This window comes from Lutjanus erythropterus, chromosome 2 (assembly GCF_056507025.1).
Source record: "Lutjanus erythropterus isolate fLutEry1 chromosome 2, fLutEry1.hap2, whole genome shotgun sequence".
In the NCBI taxonomy this organism is placed as follows: Eukaryota; Metazoa; Chordata; class Actinopteri; order Lutjaniformes; family Lutjanidae; genus Lutjanus; species Lutjanus erythropterus.
In genome coordinates this window covers 7653495-7675068 of record NC_139318.1, presented here as the reverse complement: position 1 = coordinate 7675068, position 21574 = coordinate 7653495, and the positions used below count along the sequence as shown (strand labels likewise).

The 21574-nt window shown below is 40.1% G+C and overlaps 1 protein-coding gene across 2 annotated transcripts in view; it reads right to left on the bottom strand.

Moving 5' to 3' along the window:
* Positions 1-398: 398 nt before the first annotated feature.
* klhdc8a (kelch domain containing 8A) overlaps positions 399-21574 on the bottom strand; it is a 59244-nt gene continuing 38068 nt past the window's right edge. For both annotated transcript variants that reach the window (XM_084727104.1, XM_084727114.1), the window contains 5 exons: positions 18626-18790; positions 18263-18481; positions 6737-6838; positions 6294-6442; positions 399-1671 (listed from right to left, as the gene is read on the bottom strand). In XM_084727104.1, the coding sequence (XP_084583230.1) occupies positions 1618-1671; positions 6294-6442; positions 6737-6838; positions 18263-18481; positions 18626-18790 (689 nt within the window). In that variant the 3' untranslated portion in view covers positions 399-1617. The remainder of the gene's footprint in view (positions 1672-6293; positions 6443-6736; positions 6839-18262; positions 18482-18625; positions 18791-21574) is intronic.

Here is a 21574-nt window from a genome sequence, read left to right as displayed (position 1 = left end):
TTCCTCTCGCTGATATCTCCACAATATAAGAAAGCAAGAAAATAAGACCACACTCTCTAAATCTAATCTTCTGCAAGACATTATCTTTTTAGCTACTTATACAAACACAAGTACAAATTTCAGAAAGTAATAATTTATGCATTTTCATTCTCTTTCCCTATCTTATTATTGCTTATCATACTGTATTGTAAGTTTATAAATGCTTAAATTCAGCTAAAAAACTGTCATTTATTAAATAAAATGATCTCACTTGGAAAACATACCTGTAACAATATGCTGTCACTTTACTGTATCCTCCTCCACTGTTCAGGATCTATGACTGTATAATGAATCACTGGAGGCTTGTGTGGCTTCATGTGTGAAGTCACTGCCACCTAGTGGAAAATAAGGGCATAACAAACAATAAATCCAATTTATTCCACTGAACACGACTACTCATATGCTCAATCAATCATGGCACGATTGAGCGTGGGACACGTCAGAGATCGATCATGTTGTGGGATGAAATCAAACCAATTTCAAACACAATGGAATATTTCACAGCTTAGTCGCCTGTTGCACAACAGCCTGAGCCAAAGAGACAAGAGTTTGGCTTTGAAATGTACTTCCAGTCAGTAGATCATCTCACAAAAACAGATCTGCAACATCACAGCCTGAGTGAGGTGTTATTAACTGATGGTAATTACAGCACAGCACATGTTGCACAAATGAAACAGATAAAAAGAGAGGAGCTCGTATTGCTGCAGGAATAAAACGTGTACAGTCTCTCAAACTGGATCCATTTCTTTGCGTACAACAGCAGTCTGATAATCATTTAAACAAACACTATATTGTCATTTAATACAGTTCCTTTTCATATTTTCTGCAACGTTAAAAATCATATCTATGATCATACACACAAATGTGCACTGTTACAGCATAGAAGAGTGATAGCACAGCATTCTCAGTGTAATTACTACCAAACATTACACTAGAAATTATTGATGGTAAAATCCACTCCCACTTAGTGTTAATTGCTTCAGTGCAAATTTTGTTACAGTACAGTTTAACAAACATTACCCACCTTCCAGTGAGGGTTTTTTTTTGCTAGATGATATTAAACTATATTAATATTGCACTCATGTCAAACTAAATTAAAATCTATCTACAAATGCTCACTTGTTACCAAGCTGCACACAAATTAACAGACATAAAACCAGACATGAAATGCATAAATGCCATCAAACAGGTCATCCATATATTTTTTTGTCTACATTACTAGACATATAAGCTACAAAAGTTCTTCTCCATGTATGCACTACAACGTACAACGCAGAAGTGTCACGTACTGTACTAAAAGTATCAAGAAACAGAAGTCGGTAGAAAGAAAGAGCCAGCTCCTCCATTGTGCGCGTGTGTGCTTACGTGTGGGTCTCAGTGTCAGTAACGGCCAGCAGGGGGCAGTGTTATCTGTTACATCACATAACAAAGTCGGGGCCTTTCACTCCAGGCTCCATCTCTCTGTGTTTTCAATGCTTTCCTACATATTGCACCACAGTCTCATTGAGGAGGGTTGTACAGAGAGGAGGAAGTGGAATCACTGATGTGCTGCATTCATCTGGTGTCAGTTACAGCAGGCTACAGATACTCTTCTTCTTTTACATACAGGATCTCGTGAGCTGAGCTGGGAACCTGGGAGAACAGAGGGAGAAGCACAGAAAAGATTAGTAGTCAAAGTTTGTCCATACTGAAATTCAATTCATTACTGATACCTTTAACATACTACAAGGTATTTGAACAGATTATAAAACTGATAGTGCTGATAGTGCTTAGAGACGGCTCTTATTTCCCATGATGCATTGCAGAGAGTTTGCTACTTTATGTTACAAATGCAACTGTTACTGTTTTTGTCGGTGCTTGTGTTGCGTTTGCTCACAACAGGGTGGTTTATGGTGGTAATTGTCATTTTTGTGCTGGTTTATTGTACCATGAGTGGATAGTACATTTCCTCAGCCCAGCCATATTTTTAAGGTGGAACTTGAAACACAATTTCCTTGTATTATATGCTAATGTAACAGATACAAAGAACATTGTTTATCTCTCATTTTGCACTGCTTAGCAAAGTTTTACAAATAGAAAGTAGGTAAGATTGTGGGATTTATATCAGAACACAGACCGGTGACGTAAGTCTGAGATTAGATGAATGGCTTGCGTCAATATTGGGCCCCGATACTATTACTGGATCAAATTTGGTCCCATCTATAGCTGTAACCAGGTCAGATTCTCCTTGAAATCAGATGAAATGAGCCTGTATTTACATTTTCCCAGGCAAAATTACAGTGTGTACTACATTAGTCAGTTAAAAGGAAGGAGATTTTTATTCAGATAATTTTATTTTTGATGTTATATTTTGTGGTTGTTATGATGGAAATCATAAATCATCATTTAGAAAGAGTGTCTGTTTTTCTCCTCTCATAAGTGGGGATGATAAAAGAATGATGATGATGATGATGATGATGATGATAATGATGATGATGAATTAAAGAATGTTCAGTATTATTAGATATGAAGCACCTTTTTAAAAATGGCTCAGGCACAACCTTCAGCAGGCTACAGATTGTCCACAAGGTGGAGCTGTTCAGTCTCTGGTCAGTTTTACCAATTTTGTTACCAATTTTACAGGCAAGGAAAGTTTAGCAATGCAGGTTAACTTTCTTTGTCTTAACTTTTGTTAGCTTCTTTTTTGTGTACATGTTTTGAGATTTAACATTGTTGTGTCACACTGAGCTTAAATGAATATGAAAGACCCTGACAACATATTTTCTCAGGCAGTTTGTGACTATGAGCTCTATGGAATGAACTGAATCAAAATGTGATGACAGTTGTGTGGTGTTGTCAGGCTGCTGTCAATTAAATTTGATGGAATCACACTCACACCATCCTGATGAGGTAGATAAGCTGAGTTTTTGACTTTTAGACTCAATAAATAATTAAATATCTATATATAATAATAAAATATCTTATACAATGTTTTTTTCTAACTTTTTTCTTTAACTTTTCATGTTACTTATTAAACAGAACAATTAACAATTAAATGAAGTTTTAATCAGGCTTTAACTGATCAAATAATACAATCCTGCTTGACAGTGTGAAGCACCACGTGAAAATGTGTTAATGAATTTATCTTTAATTTCTCATAAAAAAAAATCTTGTTCTTGATTGATTCATGAAGTATGAACATCTGTAGTTTCTTGGCAACTGTGCAAACTCAGTCTTCTAATGAGTTTTTAAATGATATATAATTGATCTCAGTAAGAGCTGAACTTATAGTTCAAATGTTCAAAACACAGAATGTAGTCTAATTAAACTACACATTTTTTACCAAATCTGTTTTTGGTTGTTGATGGCACAAATCTGCTCCTCTACATATGCACCACTGCTGCTCTCGCTTTTCTTCCAGGTGGATCAGATTTGACCAGAGCTACAGGTCTAAACTAAAACTAATTTTACATTTCACTCATTGCTTTATCATAACTAATTACATTATGTGTAAAATCCTCACATTTGAATTCTGAGTACTTCTCCTGTGGATGATCAAGGTTAATTATGATAAGAACTAATTGTGTGTATGGAGGTGGATACAGCCTTTAGGTAATTCATATTAAATGTGATATTCACTAATGTTAAGAACAGCCATGTCTTACTTTTATACTTGGCAGAGAAGGAATCTCCACCATTTTTTGACTGACAGGAGAGTTGTGGTGACAGCATGCAAAGCAAAGTAGTCCAGATGTTCATTTGCCCAGCAACATTTTCCAGCTCCTCCTCGGGGATCCGAAAGTGTTCCCACACCAGATGAGAAATATAATCATTCCAGTGTGGTCTGGGTCTACCCTGGGATCTCCTACCAGTTGGACATGCCCAGAAAACTAAAGCTCAAGGCCATCGGTGAGGGTTTGAACTTAGATCTACTAATAAATCATAAGCTTTGCCTTCCGGCTCAGCTCCCGCCTCACCACAATGGCCCGGTACAACAGCCGCGTTGGTGCTGACGCCACAGCATCCCGCTTGTCATTCTTATGCTCCATTTCTCTCATTCAAAAACAAGATGAATAAGAATATGAACAGGATCCCAAGATGCTTGAACTCCTTCGCTTGGGGCAGCAACTCACCACTGTTCTAAAGTCCCCCTTCCAATGACTGTGCCTTGAGATCCTATCTATGAAAATCACAAACAGAATAAGTTCAGAGGAACAACCCTGACTGAGCTAAACAATCACTGAAAACATGTCTGACTTCCTACCAACTGGATGGCTTGCAGCAGTGGCTCCGGTGCATCATAGTCTCACACAACCCCCCCACAAGACACAGTCGACCCAGTCGTAAGCATTTTCAAAGTCCATAAAACACATGTAGAATGGATGAACAAACTACCATGACCCATCTAGTAACCCTACAAAGGTAAAGAGCTGGCCCCCTGTGTCAAAACCAGGACAGAATACGCAATGCTGAGCGAGCCTTCTTTCCAGCAACCTGACGAAAACTTTTCCAGGGAGGAAGAGCAGCACGATACCCCGATAACTGGAGCCCACCCTTTTGTCCCTCTTTTTAAAAACGGGAACCATAACCCCGGCCTGGCATTCCACAGGCACCATGACAGACTTCCACATGAAATTGAAGAGGCCTGCCAACCAAGACAGCCCAACAAGGTCTAGAGCAACTCAGGACAAATCTCATCCACACCTGGTGCCTTGCTGCTGAGGAGCTTCTTAATTACCTCAGAGACCTCTGCCAGGGATATGGCTGAGGCTTCTCTCAAGTCTTCAAACTGCCTCCATCACAGTGGTGATGTCAGTGGGGTTCAGGAGTTCCTCTAAGTGCGAGAATTCCTTTTCCATAGCCTCCCCAAACCCCTCCCACTCCCAAGTTTTGCTTCAGCATCACCAAAACCACAGCTGCTTCAAGAGACCCCTGCTTCAACAAAACTGGAAAGGTACCCTTGGACTCCCTCATCACTTCTGCTCACCAGTGGACTCTAAGGTTGCTACCACGGCGACCTTCTGACCATAATGCGAACAGCCATTCCACAAAGGAGGCTTTGATACAACCAACTTGGATTCTATGTCCCCAACCTCCTAAAGCCTGCATTATAAATTCTTCTGTAGGTGGGAGTTAAAGGTCCTTTGGACAGGAGCCAGAGCTGGACATTCCAAGTACACTTCACTACATGTTTTGGTTTACCACATCTGTCCAGCAGTCTCCGCGGACACTGATCCAACCCAACAGTTCAGGTGACAGCTCCTCTTTTTCCTCAAGTGTCATAGACACATGGCTGCAGAGCTGATGATACAACCACACACAACACCATCAGTCTTGGCCCAAGTTGTTCTCAAGTACACTAATGAATCACCATAATGCTTGAACATGGTGTTTGTTATGGCTAATGAATAACTAGCACGGAAGTCCAATAAAAAAAGCACCACTCCAGTCCTGATCAGGCCAACCATCTTCCCCAATCAGCTGGCTTCAGCTTCCTTCCCAGGTCTGGCTTCAGAAGGAGGCTGGAGTTTCCATGTTCTGGGAGGAGTGCTGCAGCTCCTTCTGGGTAGATTCTTGGTTGGGTTTTTGGATCACTCTCAGACTGGCCCCTCCCCTAAGACTGACCTCCCTTGGAGACCCTAGCAGAAGCTATAGCCCCCAACAACAAGACAGGGTCTTGGGGGTCAGAAGACCATGATAGAATGGCGATTCTCAAAAGAGGGCAAGGGATCTGATCTGAGTTATTGCTGCTATTGTCTGAAGGTTTTAATACAATTGTATTAAGTATAATAGAAATGTTTTCACTCCTTAACCAAGTACTGTTTTAGAAACATTAAGCCTCTTAGGTCTTTCAAAGGTTTTGTTGTAACACTGAAGCTTGAATTGGTCACTTTGACACAGTTTGGAGCTGTAATTACTACAAAAGATTGTGGAGTATTTCATGACACTATTCATTACTGGGAACTGACACACATTACTGTCTAACACTGTCATATGCAGTGTGTAAGTTACGGACAGATCTGCGTAGGCGTGATCCTGATGAGCAGACTCGCAGTGAGCGGGTAGTCAGACAAACACAATCCTACTTACTAGCTCCTCATCAGAGAGCAAAATCACACGAGGCAAGGGGATGAATAAATTTGGTAAACTTTGGAACACACTTTTAACAGTGAGATGGAAACATCTGTCATCATGGATATTAATAGATGTCTTGCTTGTTCTGCTGCTGAGCCCCTGAAATGAACATTTACAGTTAAATTTAGCAACAAATGTACCTGGTTGACCCCACCCACCACCAGGAGGCGGTCTCTGATGACGATGGACGAAGTGGAGCAACGGGGGAATGTCATGGGAGCCAACCTCTCCCACTTCTTTTTCTGAGGATGAAAGGCCTCCACTGTGTCCAGGGCTGAGGGCTCATGACCTGGAGAACATACGCACACCCAAATATATGAGTTATAATGAAGGCTGTGAATATTCCCCAGGTTTTTCTTCTGACTGGCATACAGGGCATGCCATACAGCAGTGCAGCCAATCATTGTTTCGGACAGCAGATTGTTTCAGAATGCATTAATTTATGATCACGAGGCTGTTCTGTTTGTTTTTTCCAAATTGTTCTGACATGCATTATTTAGAATGAATGCAGCAAAATGCAATCAATACAAGTTGCCGTGTCAAAGCCGCAAACAGAAAGTTTAGTTTACAATGCACCTCTTACCAAGTCCTCCAGCTACTATCATTCGGCCACGCAGGAAAGCAGCAGCAAAGTCAGCCCTCTTTGTTTTCATCGCCACCATTTCCTCCGACTTCAACCAGGCTCCTGCAGAAGAGGAAGAAACGACAGCTGATGTGAGCGGATGTGTGTGTGTGCTTGTGTGTGCACAAGCTTATGAAGGTGAAGTCAGTGGCGCTGTAGTCCTCCTTTGGCCGGACAGGATGCTGCTGAGCTTGTTTTCAGACTGTGACCTGCACAAACAGGTCACCCACAAGCCAGCTGCAGCCAGGACATGTGCGGTACACACACACACACACACACATACGCCTGGCAAGGACACTCAAAGGTTATAACAAACAGACTACAAACAGACATGGAGAGGGGACGGGAAGGTTGGAGTCAGGGTCAGACTGCTACCAGGGAGAGAAAGTGGGGGTACTATTGTCAGGCTGTTTTAATCTATTGCTGGGATTGCTTCCTGTGTAGCAAGAAAAGATACGGACATGGCGTGGGCCGTGGATCCAAGATGGCTTCTCTGACCTCTGAAGTTTCACAAAGTCTGCACAACAAAGTCAGCTGGCCATCTCCAAGCTGTTATTAATAATAGTGCAATAATTCAACTTTACATGACTGACTTGATATGACAGCAATTCAGTAATTCAACACAACAACAAAAAAGAGCATTATTATTCACATTATTATACATTGTAGCTAGATACACATTCGTGCACATAATTCTTAACATTTCTTATTTTCTATTTCTTCTACTTTTTATCTATCTATCTATCTATCTATCTATCTATCTATCTATCTATCTATCTGGATGTATTGCATTTCATGTGTATATATACACACATTTGCTGCTACAAATTGAAGAAAAATGCATATTTCGTTTTATATACTTATGTGTATATATTTCTGTTATACTATTGTTATATTATCTTTGTTATATATTGTATTTTCTCTTCTGTACTCATCTGTAACTTGAGCAGTTTCCCCCTGGGGATCAATTAAGTATTTATTGATCCTGATAATCTGAAAACCTTCAGTATATTTCTTACAGTCAGAATGTAGCAGTAAATATGATGTAATATAGCATTTGTATTACTTTACCTGGTAAGGTACACATGCATTGCTCTGTTTTTTTTCTTTAAATTTGATGCTAAGTTACTTTAAACAAGGATAAATTGAAGCCATGGTTATTTTTACTTTTTTCTCTATTTTTATGCATGGATCTGTTAATTAGAAGAGCAGTCTGTTGAGGCATGTGTGGCAGAGCTGCTGATGGAGGTTATACTGTTGCCATGTCTGATGCCTTGCAATTAAATGGTGGCAATTCAAAAATCTGGCACTTCAATAAAGCGTGGCTTGATAGTGTATATGAAAAAATGAACAAATAGTGAAATACTCCTACTGAAAAGCCAAATCCGTTTTGACATGACAGTATTTTGAGTGGAGCACAGCCCTGTTGTTTACCCCCAATCGTCGTGACCAAAGATAAAATATTTGCTGGCATTATAACTTTCCAGTTATAAAATCCCGTCTCTGAGCATCATAAACAGTTCTGCAGTTTTATGGTGTCTGATAAGCCTTTCAAGCCATTAATCTGTTACTCCAAATAGACTTCCTGGTTCGTATTTCATTGTCCCACTGGTACCTAAACGACGTGCCCCGTCCGATGCAGCCCCCTGTGCTGATTTAAGGCTGTTTTGGGTCTGCATTTGCTCTAACTCACACACTTGTTCTCACTCTTCGCTCAGATCCCGCCCCTCTGCATAGATATCTTGAACAAACAGTAGGAACTGCTACCACAGTGAGACACGCACATGACCCCTCAACAGGCCCCCACCCATAACACTGCTACTGCAGAGATCGAAGCCCCCCAGCTGGGAATTGAACCCTTTCCAGTGGTGAGTAAGTGCTTTTTTTTTTTTTTTAACCTACCACCAAAACAGCTATTGGCGACTTTAATGCTGAAATTTTGAAAATTGAAAAATCTAGTAGCAAATGTGGAAGGCATCACAATTTTAATTAAATTTTAACACTTAAGACCTAAAAAAAATGAAGGCAGTTTTTAACAAACCATGCACAAGAGGTGACATTTCCTTCACACTGAAAGCTGCAGCACTCCAGATAATAAAAAGTGTACTTGAAAGTGGTGGGAATGAAAACATAGCCATCAAAATTATCCGTGTCTTTCCCCAGCAGGTTCTGCAGAAGTTTTCTTTTTTTCTTTTTTCGTTTTTTTACTTTTAGGGTTTGTTCCTGCCAAGACTTGTTTATCTGAAAGGAAAACCCAGACTGGAGAGAATCGTGACAGAGGGAGAAAGATAACTTCATTAGGGAGCGAGGGAGGGTGAGTAGAAAGGAAGAAAGAAACTGAACAAGACAAAAAAGTAGAATGCCTTGCTCTTTATCGTTGTTTATCCTCTGCTTCTTTTTCTGGGTCTCTTATCTTTTCTCATACTTTATTTTTTCTTCTATATGCATTCTCTTCCTCATTCTATCATTGTCTTTGTATTCTCTTTTCACCCTCTTCCTCTCTTTCCCTTTACCTTGGCATTCTCCTTATCTTTCTCGTTTAATCTCAATCTTTTTCTTAAACAAGAGCCACAGACAACAAGGTTGAGAGAAACAAATAGAGGCAGAGAGAATGAAAGAGAGATAAGTAGCCAGATGGTGAGGCCTCCTGCATGTTGCAGCAGTGTGTAATGAAGAGCTGTGTTTTCCTTTCCAGCCTGGTTAAATTACATGAGAGAACAGAATAGAGATCACAGCTGGCTGTCCTCTCTGCTCTGTTCTCTCAGAGGAGAATCCTCCTGTCAGATATTTCACACTGGTATGCAGCACGAACCTGAGATGCTGAATAAATTCAAGCAGTTACGCTGTGGTCAAGAATAAGACTCTACTGATCAAAATGTGTCTGGAGCATCGTGTCTCAAAAACTGTGATGTACTGAAAGTTGACAGCGAATGCATGCTTTTTCCCCCACTTTTTTGCCAAATGAATAAAGGATTGTGTATTACAACATATTTATATTCCTCAAAGTAAGTACGGTATCAAATGTGAGGTGAACTGTGTGGTAGGGCCTTTTTGAGATATTAATAATTACGAGGTAGTTTCAAACTTGTGATTTCCTAAATTGGGTTGCACTTTAAAAACTTAATTTAGGTCTTGAGCGATCAACTATGCAAGCAGGACATCAGCGCAACATCACCAAGCCCAGAGGAACAGTGTTTGGTTAAGAGGAAGCGTAAACCCCCCTTCACCCACTGGTCTGTGGACCAGACCAGTGACAGATCGGACTGGTCTGTGTACCGTTTTGAAGCCTTGAGTTGGGCATCACGGCCGTCACCGTCTTGGTTTCTTGGAGACAGAAGTGTAGAGGTGGCAGCAATTGTAAATTCTCAGATACATTGTGATGCAAACATGGATTTCGATTCAAAAATTGATTTTCTAAATGTCAATTATCATGATGTTGACAGAGCGAAAAAGGCGGAACTCAGCTGCGAGGGCGATGCAGCACCCAGACAGTCTACAGCGCGCGCACGCTACAGTTATCAGCACAGAGATGTACTTCATCTTCTGAAAGGCATTGATCCCAAGCATGGTTTAATTTAATGTCTAACTTGCATTTTGCAAGGCGAACATGACATGCTTTGTGGATACTTTTTACTCCATCACCCTGAGACAAGATGATAAGACATTAACGGAGTGAAGCAGCGATCAGATGTAACAAACAAGAGCAACTGAGTGACACACACTGCAGTATTAAACAATGTCAGCCAACACTGAGGTGAAAACAATCAGTCTGTTCACTCTGCTCTGCATCTTGGACGGCGACGTCTTTCCTCAGAGCCCACGGTGCAGCAGAGAGGCTGCTCTCCGCTGCTGGAGACGTAACGTTAACACAGCAGGTCACTCCGCCTCCACCTCACTTGTTATTCTCATGCAGGCAGGAGACAGTATGATGCTTTCAAATTGATTAATCCGTTAATTAATGCAGCTAACCTAAAATAAAAAGGCTGTGAAGCATTTTAATTGGTAGTTATGTTTCATATTGTATTCCAGGGAAACTGGAGTGAGAGACTGAAAATTGTGCCCCCTTTTCCAACTCTTACATGCAGCATTTGCATCATGTTTACTTCTAGACTAGGCTACTAGTTTTGCCGGGGATGGTTCAGCTGCGGATGGATACACTCCCTGGCTTAAAAGCCTAACATTTTGTCACATCAAGATGCACTGTGAATTGTTTCATGATCGAATCGTAGCCCTCTGCATTAGAATTGAATCGAGTCCTGAGGTACCAAGAGATTCCCACCCCTAGCCAGAAGTGACCATATTTGGTCGAGAGGAGGAGCTAAGGAAGACATGCATTGCTATGCCTCTATCCTGATTAACTTGAAACTAGGATTTGAGATCATAAACTTATGAGGAAACTGTTTACTCAGGTCATAAAACAAGTGAGAAGCAGCATCATTTTCTCATAAGACTCAATACAACTGGACTTCTTTTTGCAACCAGTGAAGCTGCCCCCTGTTGGCCATTACAAAGAATGCAGGTTTAAGGCACTTCCACATCCTCTATACAGCTATTGGATGGGTTGCCAATGAATTTGTTCCCCACAGACTGAATCATTTAACTTTGGTGATCCCCTGACCTTCCACCCAGTGTCACCAGCACGTCAGAATTTCAGTTTGTCCAGTACCTGCAGGCCTGACATTCCCATCGGCCTCAGCTGTACTTTGTGTTTGGTCTAATTAGCAAATATTAGCATGCTAATACTAAACTGAGAGGGTGAACATGGCAAACATTATGGCTGCCAAGCATTAGCATGTTAGCATTGGCAGTGTGACATTTAGCTCAAAGCTGTGCCTCATAGTACAGCCTCAAAGAGCTGCTAGCATGACTGTAGCCTCTTGGTTGTGCTTTTTGTTTTGCATGCCAGCAAAGGACAGCAAAAAGTGTTAAAAATTCATAACCTCACACACATTTCCTGTAGCTGCATTGCATTCTGGTGAATTGAGGCTACCGCTGATTGAGACATTGGACTATTGTTCTTTACTGTAATGGATTTATCTGTTAATGTATGCATTGGTACAAAACAGTGGATCCACAAAATCCTGTAAACCTGAAGCCCCCATTGCATTCTGTCTTATTTTGTCTTTGTACTGGACACTGGAGACATACAGTGATGTCATCTATTTTTTATGGATGCAGAATGCACGCTACAACATTTATAATTCTTTTCTAAACAGTGCTTACAGTGTTACCGGCCGGATTTTCCTCTTTAAATGACAGTTGTGTCAACACATCACTATACAGACTTATGGTCCAATCCTCTGAGGCTCAGTTTCAACTGCAGACCTTATTCCTATTTGCTTTGGAAGGATTACACAAGTCTTCGTGCCAAGGCTTTCTTTATGGGATGCAGGGAAAACACCAGCATGCATTATTCTCCTCTGGAGGGAGACGGCAGAGGAGAATAAAGAGATGGAAAGACAGAGAAAACACAGAGCGGGAGAATATAGACAGAGAGAGAGCGCGACAATAGAATGAGGGATATGAGGCGATTCTCTGAAGACTGGGCTTTGTAGTCCACGTGCGAGTAATTTCGTCCACAGCTCTCCTCTGTAATTGTCCGTCGTGATTAAAACTAGAAAAGGATGGTGATTGGTTCTCGCTCTTTGATGGATTCTCTCTGTCTGTGTGAAATCTCAGACCACACAGATGATTTTTTTTGGACAGAATCTCACCATTATATTGTTTTTAATAACTACATACTGGTTCACAGTGATGGCCTAAACAAGACCTCATTTCAGCTTCACTCCTGCTTTGTAGTCTTTTGGGGGTTTTTTTTACCGTCTCATGAAGGACAAAAATCAAATATAGACAACATGGAATACATTTGTTACTAGTTGGCCCCGGGGGGACTGCATCATTTATGTTTTTTTGTTACTGTTGCCTGAGCTCCACATGCTTCACAGAGGCTTCTGATGAAAGTGGTTCTTTGTTGGACGTAGTAAAAGCAGGAGAATTCATTATTCTGGTTGAATATCAGTGACAGAGAAGCAATTGAATGGGAAATTCTAAAGGGTCCATTCACCTTATCACAAAAAGATTTTTTCTTTATAGACAAAATAGTTCCAGGTGTGCAGGAGCCACAGGATATAAAGTCAGGCATTAAATCAGGAACTAAGAGTGCCCTTTTTGCATTCCCGTTTGATTTCTCACGGTGTGAGAAAAACCCTGAAGATGAGGCAAATTAGTCCAACAACAGATTAAAAAAGCAAATGCATTGAGATGCAATTTTCACACATGGATACTATTTCTGCCTTAGTAGGCAAAGGGATAATTTCCACATTCCAGATGAGAGAATACAGAAGTTGATAAAAATACACACACGTCTGATTTGCCTTCAGTTATTACCATGAGAGCAGCGATGAAGCTTTATGAGCAGCAGCGAGTGATTTGTGGTTGCTTTTGCCCCACTTTTCGTCTGTCAGGAAACATAAATCGGTGAAGGTTGTTGGAGCTGTATGTAATAATTTCATTTAGGATTTTATTTACAATTGATATTCTCCTAAAAAGAAGTGAATACAGGGTTACCACATACATACACAACATTTATTATTTCTATTCATATTTTTATGAAACATACTAGTTAATACTAAGTTAGTATGTAAACAATGACTCAAACAACAAATGAAGTTTTCTTTCTCTTTTTAACTCTTTAACTCTCTTTGTTCTCTCAACTGAGACATCAAATTCTGTCTCTTGCTTGTGCTCTTCCTTGTTTAACACGCTCTCTTCCATTGTCTTGATTTTAGACCTTTCAGAAAGTCAAAGTAAGACTTTCAGAGGCCACAACTGTATTCAAGTCTGAAGTCCTAAACTTTGAGTTTTGAATCTTAAACAAGTCATATGACATGTTGATGGATGCAGTGGACTTATTGTTGCAATTTGTTTTTTATTAACCACCAAAAAAATCATCTTTTGTATCATTTAGTACCTGACAGATTGGTTCAAACAAAGTGGATCTGAGGAATTAAGTGTGAGCTGGCTGAGAATGAATAGTTTTAACATTAGTTGATTCAGGAAATGAAGGGAGATGAATCGATTCATGGACTCATACTTTTTAAATAACAGACTTTTAAATGTTTGGGTTTTGGAGTGAGGTATCAAGTATTTTCAAGTCAAAAGGCTCAAGTGCAAGTGAAGTCACAAATCACTGGTGTTAAAGTTCAAGTCGAGATGCACGTTTCTTTTGATTTTGTCAAACCTAAGAGTCCAAGTCATGTGACTCTAGTCCACACCTCTGATAAACATTACAAGAAATCATGACACTGACAGTAGAGGCACAACAAAAGTTCCTGGGACTTTAGAAAGTATGACCCCAGAACAGGGTACAGCAGAAGAACTGAATTCAGACACTGGTTCTTTAACGTATGTAAGGGTCCTGTGTTCTTAAAAATAGTTCCAGGGCTCCTGGAAAAGTTGCTGCAGTAGAAATACGCAACATCCAGCCAAGCAGATAATTTTGGTTTTATTTATCCAAGTTTAGCCTGGTTTTGACATATCCGTCTCTTAGGCTTCTACCTCCATCACAATATTTCATGATGAGAAAAGCTTCCATTACTTTTGGGGGGCACATGCAGACCTCATGTATTTTATTTTTAAGTGATAGAAAATGTGCAATAGTGAAGTTTTTGGTTTAGAAGTAGCTTCATGTTAGAAGTGCAGATAGACAGCAACAGCAACTTCCAAGCTAGCAACTTGCATGCTAAAAATGGCATATTACCCCGTAGGCTGCCAACATTACGAACAACAAGCTAGCAGCTGTTACGTTTTGCAGTGATTTAGACATTTTAATGCCAGAGGTCGCCTCGTGACCTGCAAATGTTCGACACTGCCTCTGACACTGAGCGCCGTGGAGAGACGTCTGTCTATGTGAGGCTAATATTATAGTGATCCATGGCTGCAGCAGCCACAGAGCCGTGAACTGCGACATGTCAAAGCTCAGGCATGTCAAAGCTGACCAATCAAAGCAGGCTGAGACGGGGGAAAGAGCTATACACTTAAAAAAAAACATAGTTGAGATGACTTAAAACTTAAATTTTTCAATGCACTACAATAGATTACAATGTTTTGAGTTTCTAAGATTCAAAGCTTTAAGTTTATCTAATGAAGAAAAGTTAATTACCTCAACAAAAGATCAGTAGTTGGTAAGACTTTTCAAAAGTTAAGAATATACGAATAGATGTGCTGTAGTTATGATGGACAGTATGAGCAGACTAATGTGTTTTTTGAACATTAAAGCATGTAAACCTATCATAGTAGAGCCATCAAATATAAGTATGAATATGAAAATAAGCACAATATTTTCCCTTTTACAAGTTGCTGTGGTGGGAACTGGCAGCGTCCAGTCAGGCAGATAGTTTTGATTTAATTTATTCTGGTTTTGAGATGTCCGTCTCCAAGACTTCTGCCTCCCCCACAATACAACAGAGGTGAATTGAATTTTGTTTGCGGTGCTCACAGCATTGAAATCTCCATTGTATTGTGGTGGAAGCAGAAATGTCAGACTGATACCCCAAAACTATCTGCATGACTGCATGCCACACATGGAGGGAAGTGAAAAAATATTTTTTTGTAATTTGGATGAACTGACCTTTTTGGTTTTTCATTCTCTGTGTAAATTTCCTTTCACAGCTCCACTCTTTGTGCTTTCAGTCTTACTTGTTGCAGCTTGCCTACAATGCCGAAACGGCACCTAACAGGCGTGCGTCTTAATACTGGCGATATAGAATGGAACAGTAATAGAATATCACTGTGTGACGGCAGATTGCATGACCGTGTGTGTGTGTGTGTGTGTGTGCAGAGATATTGCTGCAGATGGATAATAAAGCAATCTGTTTCTGGATCTTGTAATTTAAAGCACTCCTCATCCCCCAGCCCTCCCTCCGCAGCTCATCTCCCATCTCATCTTCGCCAAAATTAGATTGGAGAAACGGGGTACGGCTGCCTCCCCACTATGTGTGTGCATGAGCGCGCGGATATGCATCAGCGCATGCACATGAACACCCGTGTTTGTGTGTGTTGGAAGGCGTTTTTCTTTCGTTCTTTCTCCCTCTATCTCTCACACGCAAGGCAAACTTTCTCCCCATTATCATACATTAACATTATCACTCCCCTGTTCTGCTTTATTTGGCTTTCATCCGACCAATCCCGATGTGTGACCGTATATCCAGCTGTCTAAAATGACTTATCGATTTTTGCTCTCCCATTTCTCCTTCCGGTCCCTCCTCAATTTGTTCACCTGTTACACTGGGGTGTCTTTGCGGGATAGAGGGATAAGTCATTTCGCTGTGTTACGGGACGTGGGGTGTGCACAGAATTAAGAGAGGAATGAGCCTGTTTGAGTGGAAAACCATTTCTCTTCATGGTGAGGTTGATGGTAATGGATGCTTCGTGTGACAGTTGAGTCAAAATGAAGATGGATACTCTCACAGATAACAGAGATGATGAGACATTTGGTGGTACCAAAAATAAAATCTGTGTGGGATACCCATCATCTGTGTGATGAAAATCTCAATTAACTCTCTGACATCATGATTATGAATGCAGATGTGATAGCCAGGTCTTTTATCAATTCAAAAATGCTAAAGAAATTGTTTAAATGTTGGGAAACATGCACATTATTTATGAGAGTGAGATGAGAAGATCGATGTATATCTCATTAACTATGGAGCTGAGGTCAGGAGGCTTTAGCCCTGCATAGCATAAAGACTGGACACGGTGAAATATCTTTCCTTGTTGACTAACTGTAAATCTGTCTGTTTAAAAGAACACTTCACCAATTTAGTGTTGCATTCCTGTAACTCACAATGAACGGTGTAAAAGAAACTATCAAAATCAATGCAGCATAACCAAGCACTCTGTTTCTTCTGTCAAAACCTAGCTTCTACATTACTCACAAGCAACTGGACACTTCAATCAATAGCGTGCTACAGAGATCTGGTAAACTCACTTCATCCTACCGTCACATCCCCAGATTTTGTTTTGCTGTTTCCTCCTGCCTCCACTCTACATGCTAAGCTAAGCTAACCAAGACTACTTTTGTTGAACTCAAGTATCATGATGATAAAGTTCAAATTGTGAGAACTATTCCTTTAAAACCTACACAATTCCAACCACCCAACAAAACTGATCACGTTAACACAGAAATATATCTCGTCAGTGGTACAATTCATCTCATATGTGGATGAGACCTGGGAAGTTTGGGTGACCGGCAGAAGATTTTCAGATTTTAAAGTTGAGCCAATGACAATCTTGAATGTGGGAACAGCTGATTTATCGTGTTTACACTATTATTACACAGAGCCTCATATGTAGTACATACCTGGAAAAGTTGGTACATGTATACATACTACATTTCTGTAGTATGTATACATGCTTTTCCCCAGGCATTCTGAATATTTTGTCCTCATTCTAACTCCTTACTGAAGTTACATCCTGCTCTATTTTTTTCTGTATCTGCAGCTGCAACTGGGTTGTTTCATACATATTTCAGTGCAATTAATCCTGACACACTTGGCAGCTTCGAAAACTTAAAGTTTAAAATAAGAGTTTGCACAACCCATTGACACATAAGCTGTGCTGAATGTGCACCAGTATGTGTTCTAATTCATGAATTATGGCTCAACAGGGGGAGGAGTGGCAGGGTTAAAACTTTTATCTGACCTCTAAAAGGCTGCCCACAGCGAGAACTATAACTATAACTATGAAAAATAAAGTTATAAAATCATGTGGACGGTGGTGTCCAGACTGCAGCTTTATAGTTGTGGTGTGTCATCCAATTGAGTTAGAACAATAATAGAGCTATATTTTTGTGGTTACAGTTATAAATCTTAGTGTGGACGGCCTTTACTCCATGCGCAAGACCACTAAGGTTTATAACCAAAATAAAAAACTGTTCCAGTGGAAATAGACAACTGTTCTTTCTCTAATTCATCATTATCAACTAAATGTAGATTGTGCAGAGTAGTGGCTACAGAATAATGAAACCATCTACGTTTACACTGGTTTCCCATAAGTCTCGCTTTTATGATGAGCATCATTTTTCCCAGGGAAAAGTCTCCATTATAGACTGAATCAATGAACAAATAAACTCTTTTTCTCCTAATATTATCTTCTAATGTTACTCTCCCCTCCACACCAACACCTCACTGTTGCAAAGCAATAACTTAACTCAAACTTTGTTATTAATATGAAATGCATAGTAAGCCTGTTTCCAAATTCAATATAAAATTGTGGCAATTTCAATTTGCCTCTTCAGTAAAAATGCTTCTTTCTTCTCTCTTATATTCAAAGTGGTGTTGATCATATGGTCACAGAGCTAGCCTCAGTCCCATGAAACAGGAAGCGATCTGGTGTTGTGTTGAAGTGTGTTCCCATGTCAGATAGTGTTTTCTGTAGTGGTGGCCTCTACAATTGAGGAAAGGTTATGCTTAAGATGTGTTTCCATACCTTGGTTGGTGTCAAAAATGTTGACATTCTTGGTGAACTTGGAGCTCTGGTGTCCTCCTCCCTGCCGCAGTCCTCCGAGCAGACACAGCCTCCCGGTCGTGTCCCATATCACGCCCCCATACGAGCGTTTACAAGGCATCATGGGCAGCGTAGTCCAAGAACGTGTCTCTGCGTCGTACACCTCGAAGGCCTTCACTGGCCGCTTACACTGACGACCGCCTGAAAGTTTATATTAAAAAAGAATAATTGTATTGATTCTAATAGAGTGTGTATTGAAATTGTGAGAGATAATCATTGTTTTTTTTCACACACAGAGACAGTGAAACTGTTGTAGTACAAACGCCCACACAGGCCTGCGTGTACCTGCCACGTAGAGCTTGTTGGCCAGCAGATGAGTGTTGGCGTCATAGCGCGGGGTCGGCATTGGAGGAAGGAGCGCCCACACGTCCTTTCGAAGGTCGTACTGCTGCAGGATGCTACGAGGGAGCAGGTCAGCACCCATTCCCCCCACAGCCAGAGCCCGGCCATCTACACACACACACACACACACACACACACACACACACACACACACACACACACACACACACACACACACACACACAAATGGAGCCAGAGTTTCCATCTGAGTGCTTTCATGTATTTATAATGTTGTGAGGCTACAATTTTCATCAACATCACAACCTTCTGAAAATATTCAACATTAGTCATGCTTAACCTTTGTGCATCACTTGACTATTTTAATGCACATGGGATCAATTTTCCCAAGGATTTTTATTTTTTAATTTTGAAATTTCAACCCCAGCTCCTACAGTAGGTCTGTAATATACTGTATATACAAAATAGCAGTGGTTCTCAACCTTTTTTCTGTGGTAGCCCCCCCACACACACACACACTTGTATCTAAGGAAAGCTGAGCCCCCTCCCCAAACAAATAAGTGATTTATTCCAAAGCTTTGCTGTCCAAAATACACATCAATTAAATTGTTTCCATCCTTGGAACATTTATCTTTAGTGATATCTTTTTTTAAGGCTTAACAACCCAACAGAGCAGCTTATACACACTCATCCTCACCAAAAGAACAATAATGATTCTTTGAGAGGTCACAGAGCTGTGGTCTACTAAGTAGCCTATTATATTTAATTGAGGACAAAGAAATGTGTCTCTAAAATAGTTTTGAATACAGACTTCTGGATAATTAATTTTGAGGACCTCGGAGCAAACGAGGTCTTGGTGACCCCCTGTGATTTCCGGCGGTTGGGAACCAATGCTTTGAAGGACAAAAAAATCCCATTAAAACCCATTAAAATGGCAATTTTTGATTCCCCTGCCAAAATATGAAGCATGTATGCATCCATTTGTTTTAGGCTATCATTCTGGACCCCTGGCTTCAAAATTCAATTCAAATGTTTTTACTATTTTCCACCAGACTGAGGCCATTTCCATGTATTTGGCCTAAGGGGAAAAAAACAATGCAGCATTTCTTAGTCTTGCTTCTACTGTATTATGAAGCACAGCAGGCTGCACAAAAAAGGCATAATGCATCAATGTTGTTGCTAATCAGTGACATACCCCAGACTGTGATACCCCCACTACCACCATTACCACCAAAAAATACAGAAAATAATATGATTTTTTTTGTTTTTTTCATTTAAAACAGGATTTAAATCATGAAAATGAATGTATACTTGATATTTAATATCAGAACTGATGTTGGTGAAAAAAATAACAAACTGAAAATGGAAAATAATATTACACCAGCGCGAGTTTTTCAAAGTAATGCACAAGGGTTACTAATAATCCGTTTGTGAAAGCTCAATCCCAGCTGATGGAAACGCCTCACTGGCGCTTTATTTTATGAAGTGCTAAAAATCTGCAAAGCTGGAGAGTTGGATGAGAAGTTTGTGACGAGGCGGGAGACTGTGACAGACATGGAGAGGACAGGGAGTACAGCAGCAGAATAAAAAGTCCACGTCTGGCACTTTGGCATGACACCTCCAGCATAAGAATGGAAGTGGGTGAGAGTGTTGACACGAGGGAGAATACAGCCTGAACAGTCAGAGTGAAGAGAGAAAAAAGAGCTGCAGGGGCAACAATCTGCATTTTTATTGTTTTCCTTAATTCATTTTTCAAGTAGTCCACGTATGTAAAGCATTCAAATTCTAGCCTCAATGCATCTATATTATATAAAAAACAAAAAAGTTTCCCAAACACTTTATATTCATTTCGGGGAGTAGAAAAACTCATTACCTGAAGTTCATTATCTTATATCTGGAAAATAACGATTGTAGAAATGTCAATGAAAATGGCATCACCTAGTCAATTCTATGACTGACTATCCATTTAAAAATAGCATATTTGTTTTAATTTGGCCCTATCGATCATTTTGTCAGATTATTTGTCTTTTTTTCAGCTGCGGGGGATGAGTTTGGGGATGGGACTGCAGGCAAAGGGCTGCGGATTGAAGATTGGTCAGGGAGATGGAGAGGGCAGCATGATGAAGCCTATACTCCGCCAATAAGTCTGTGTGTATACAGCATCTATCTGTGTTCCAGCAGACACTGACGGATGCACCGCTGGTCTGAGCACAAACTCATCCACGGCTGAAGAGATGCTCTCTGAAAAGACTGTTTATTTATGGAGATTGCTGGACTCGTCCCAAAATATGAGAATAAATCTGAGTGTCACAGCGCAAAAATTGTTCCATTGACATCAAAAGAGAAAACTTACCAAAGTTGTTCAGAGTTCTCTTAATGTTAATCAAAATACACATGTTTAAACCGTAATTCTTATTTAGCTTTGTTTTAGAAAGGCTACAGAGTTGACATGTTATGGTTGAGACACATCTGAGAGCAATATTATTTAATAAATATGTTGAAAAATAGAACTGAGCAGTATTCTTTCCTTTTTTTAAACCAGGAAGTGAGACAGGGGGCCTTTACAGTATAGCTAACCCTTTTAATGCCTAATTAAATCATGGTTTTGTAAAGATTTGATGGAGTTGACAGAAACCTGGGACACAACTAAACAGGTCTAAAGAAATCGATATGAAAACAAGGTTTTTATAATAGCACATTTTTATACCTATGTTATCAGTAGATATTGTTAGTTTTAGATTTTGAAGGCTTTTAACACATTTTTAAATTGTTTGAAGTTGTGAATTCTTGTCTGGGATGAGAGTTTTTCCTGGCACAGAGTAAGCTTAGAAACTAACAAAATTAAAGGAAACCAAAGAATTTCATAAATGATATATCTTTCATATACACATACAATGTATATATACATGTATCTGTTTTTCACTATTCATCCTA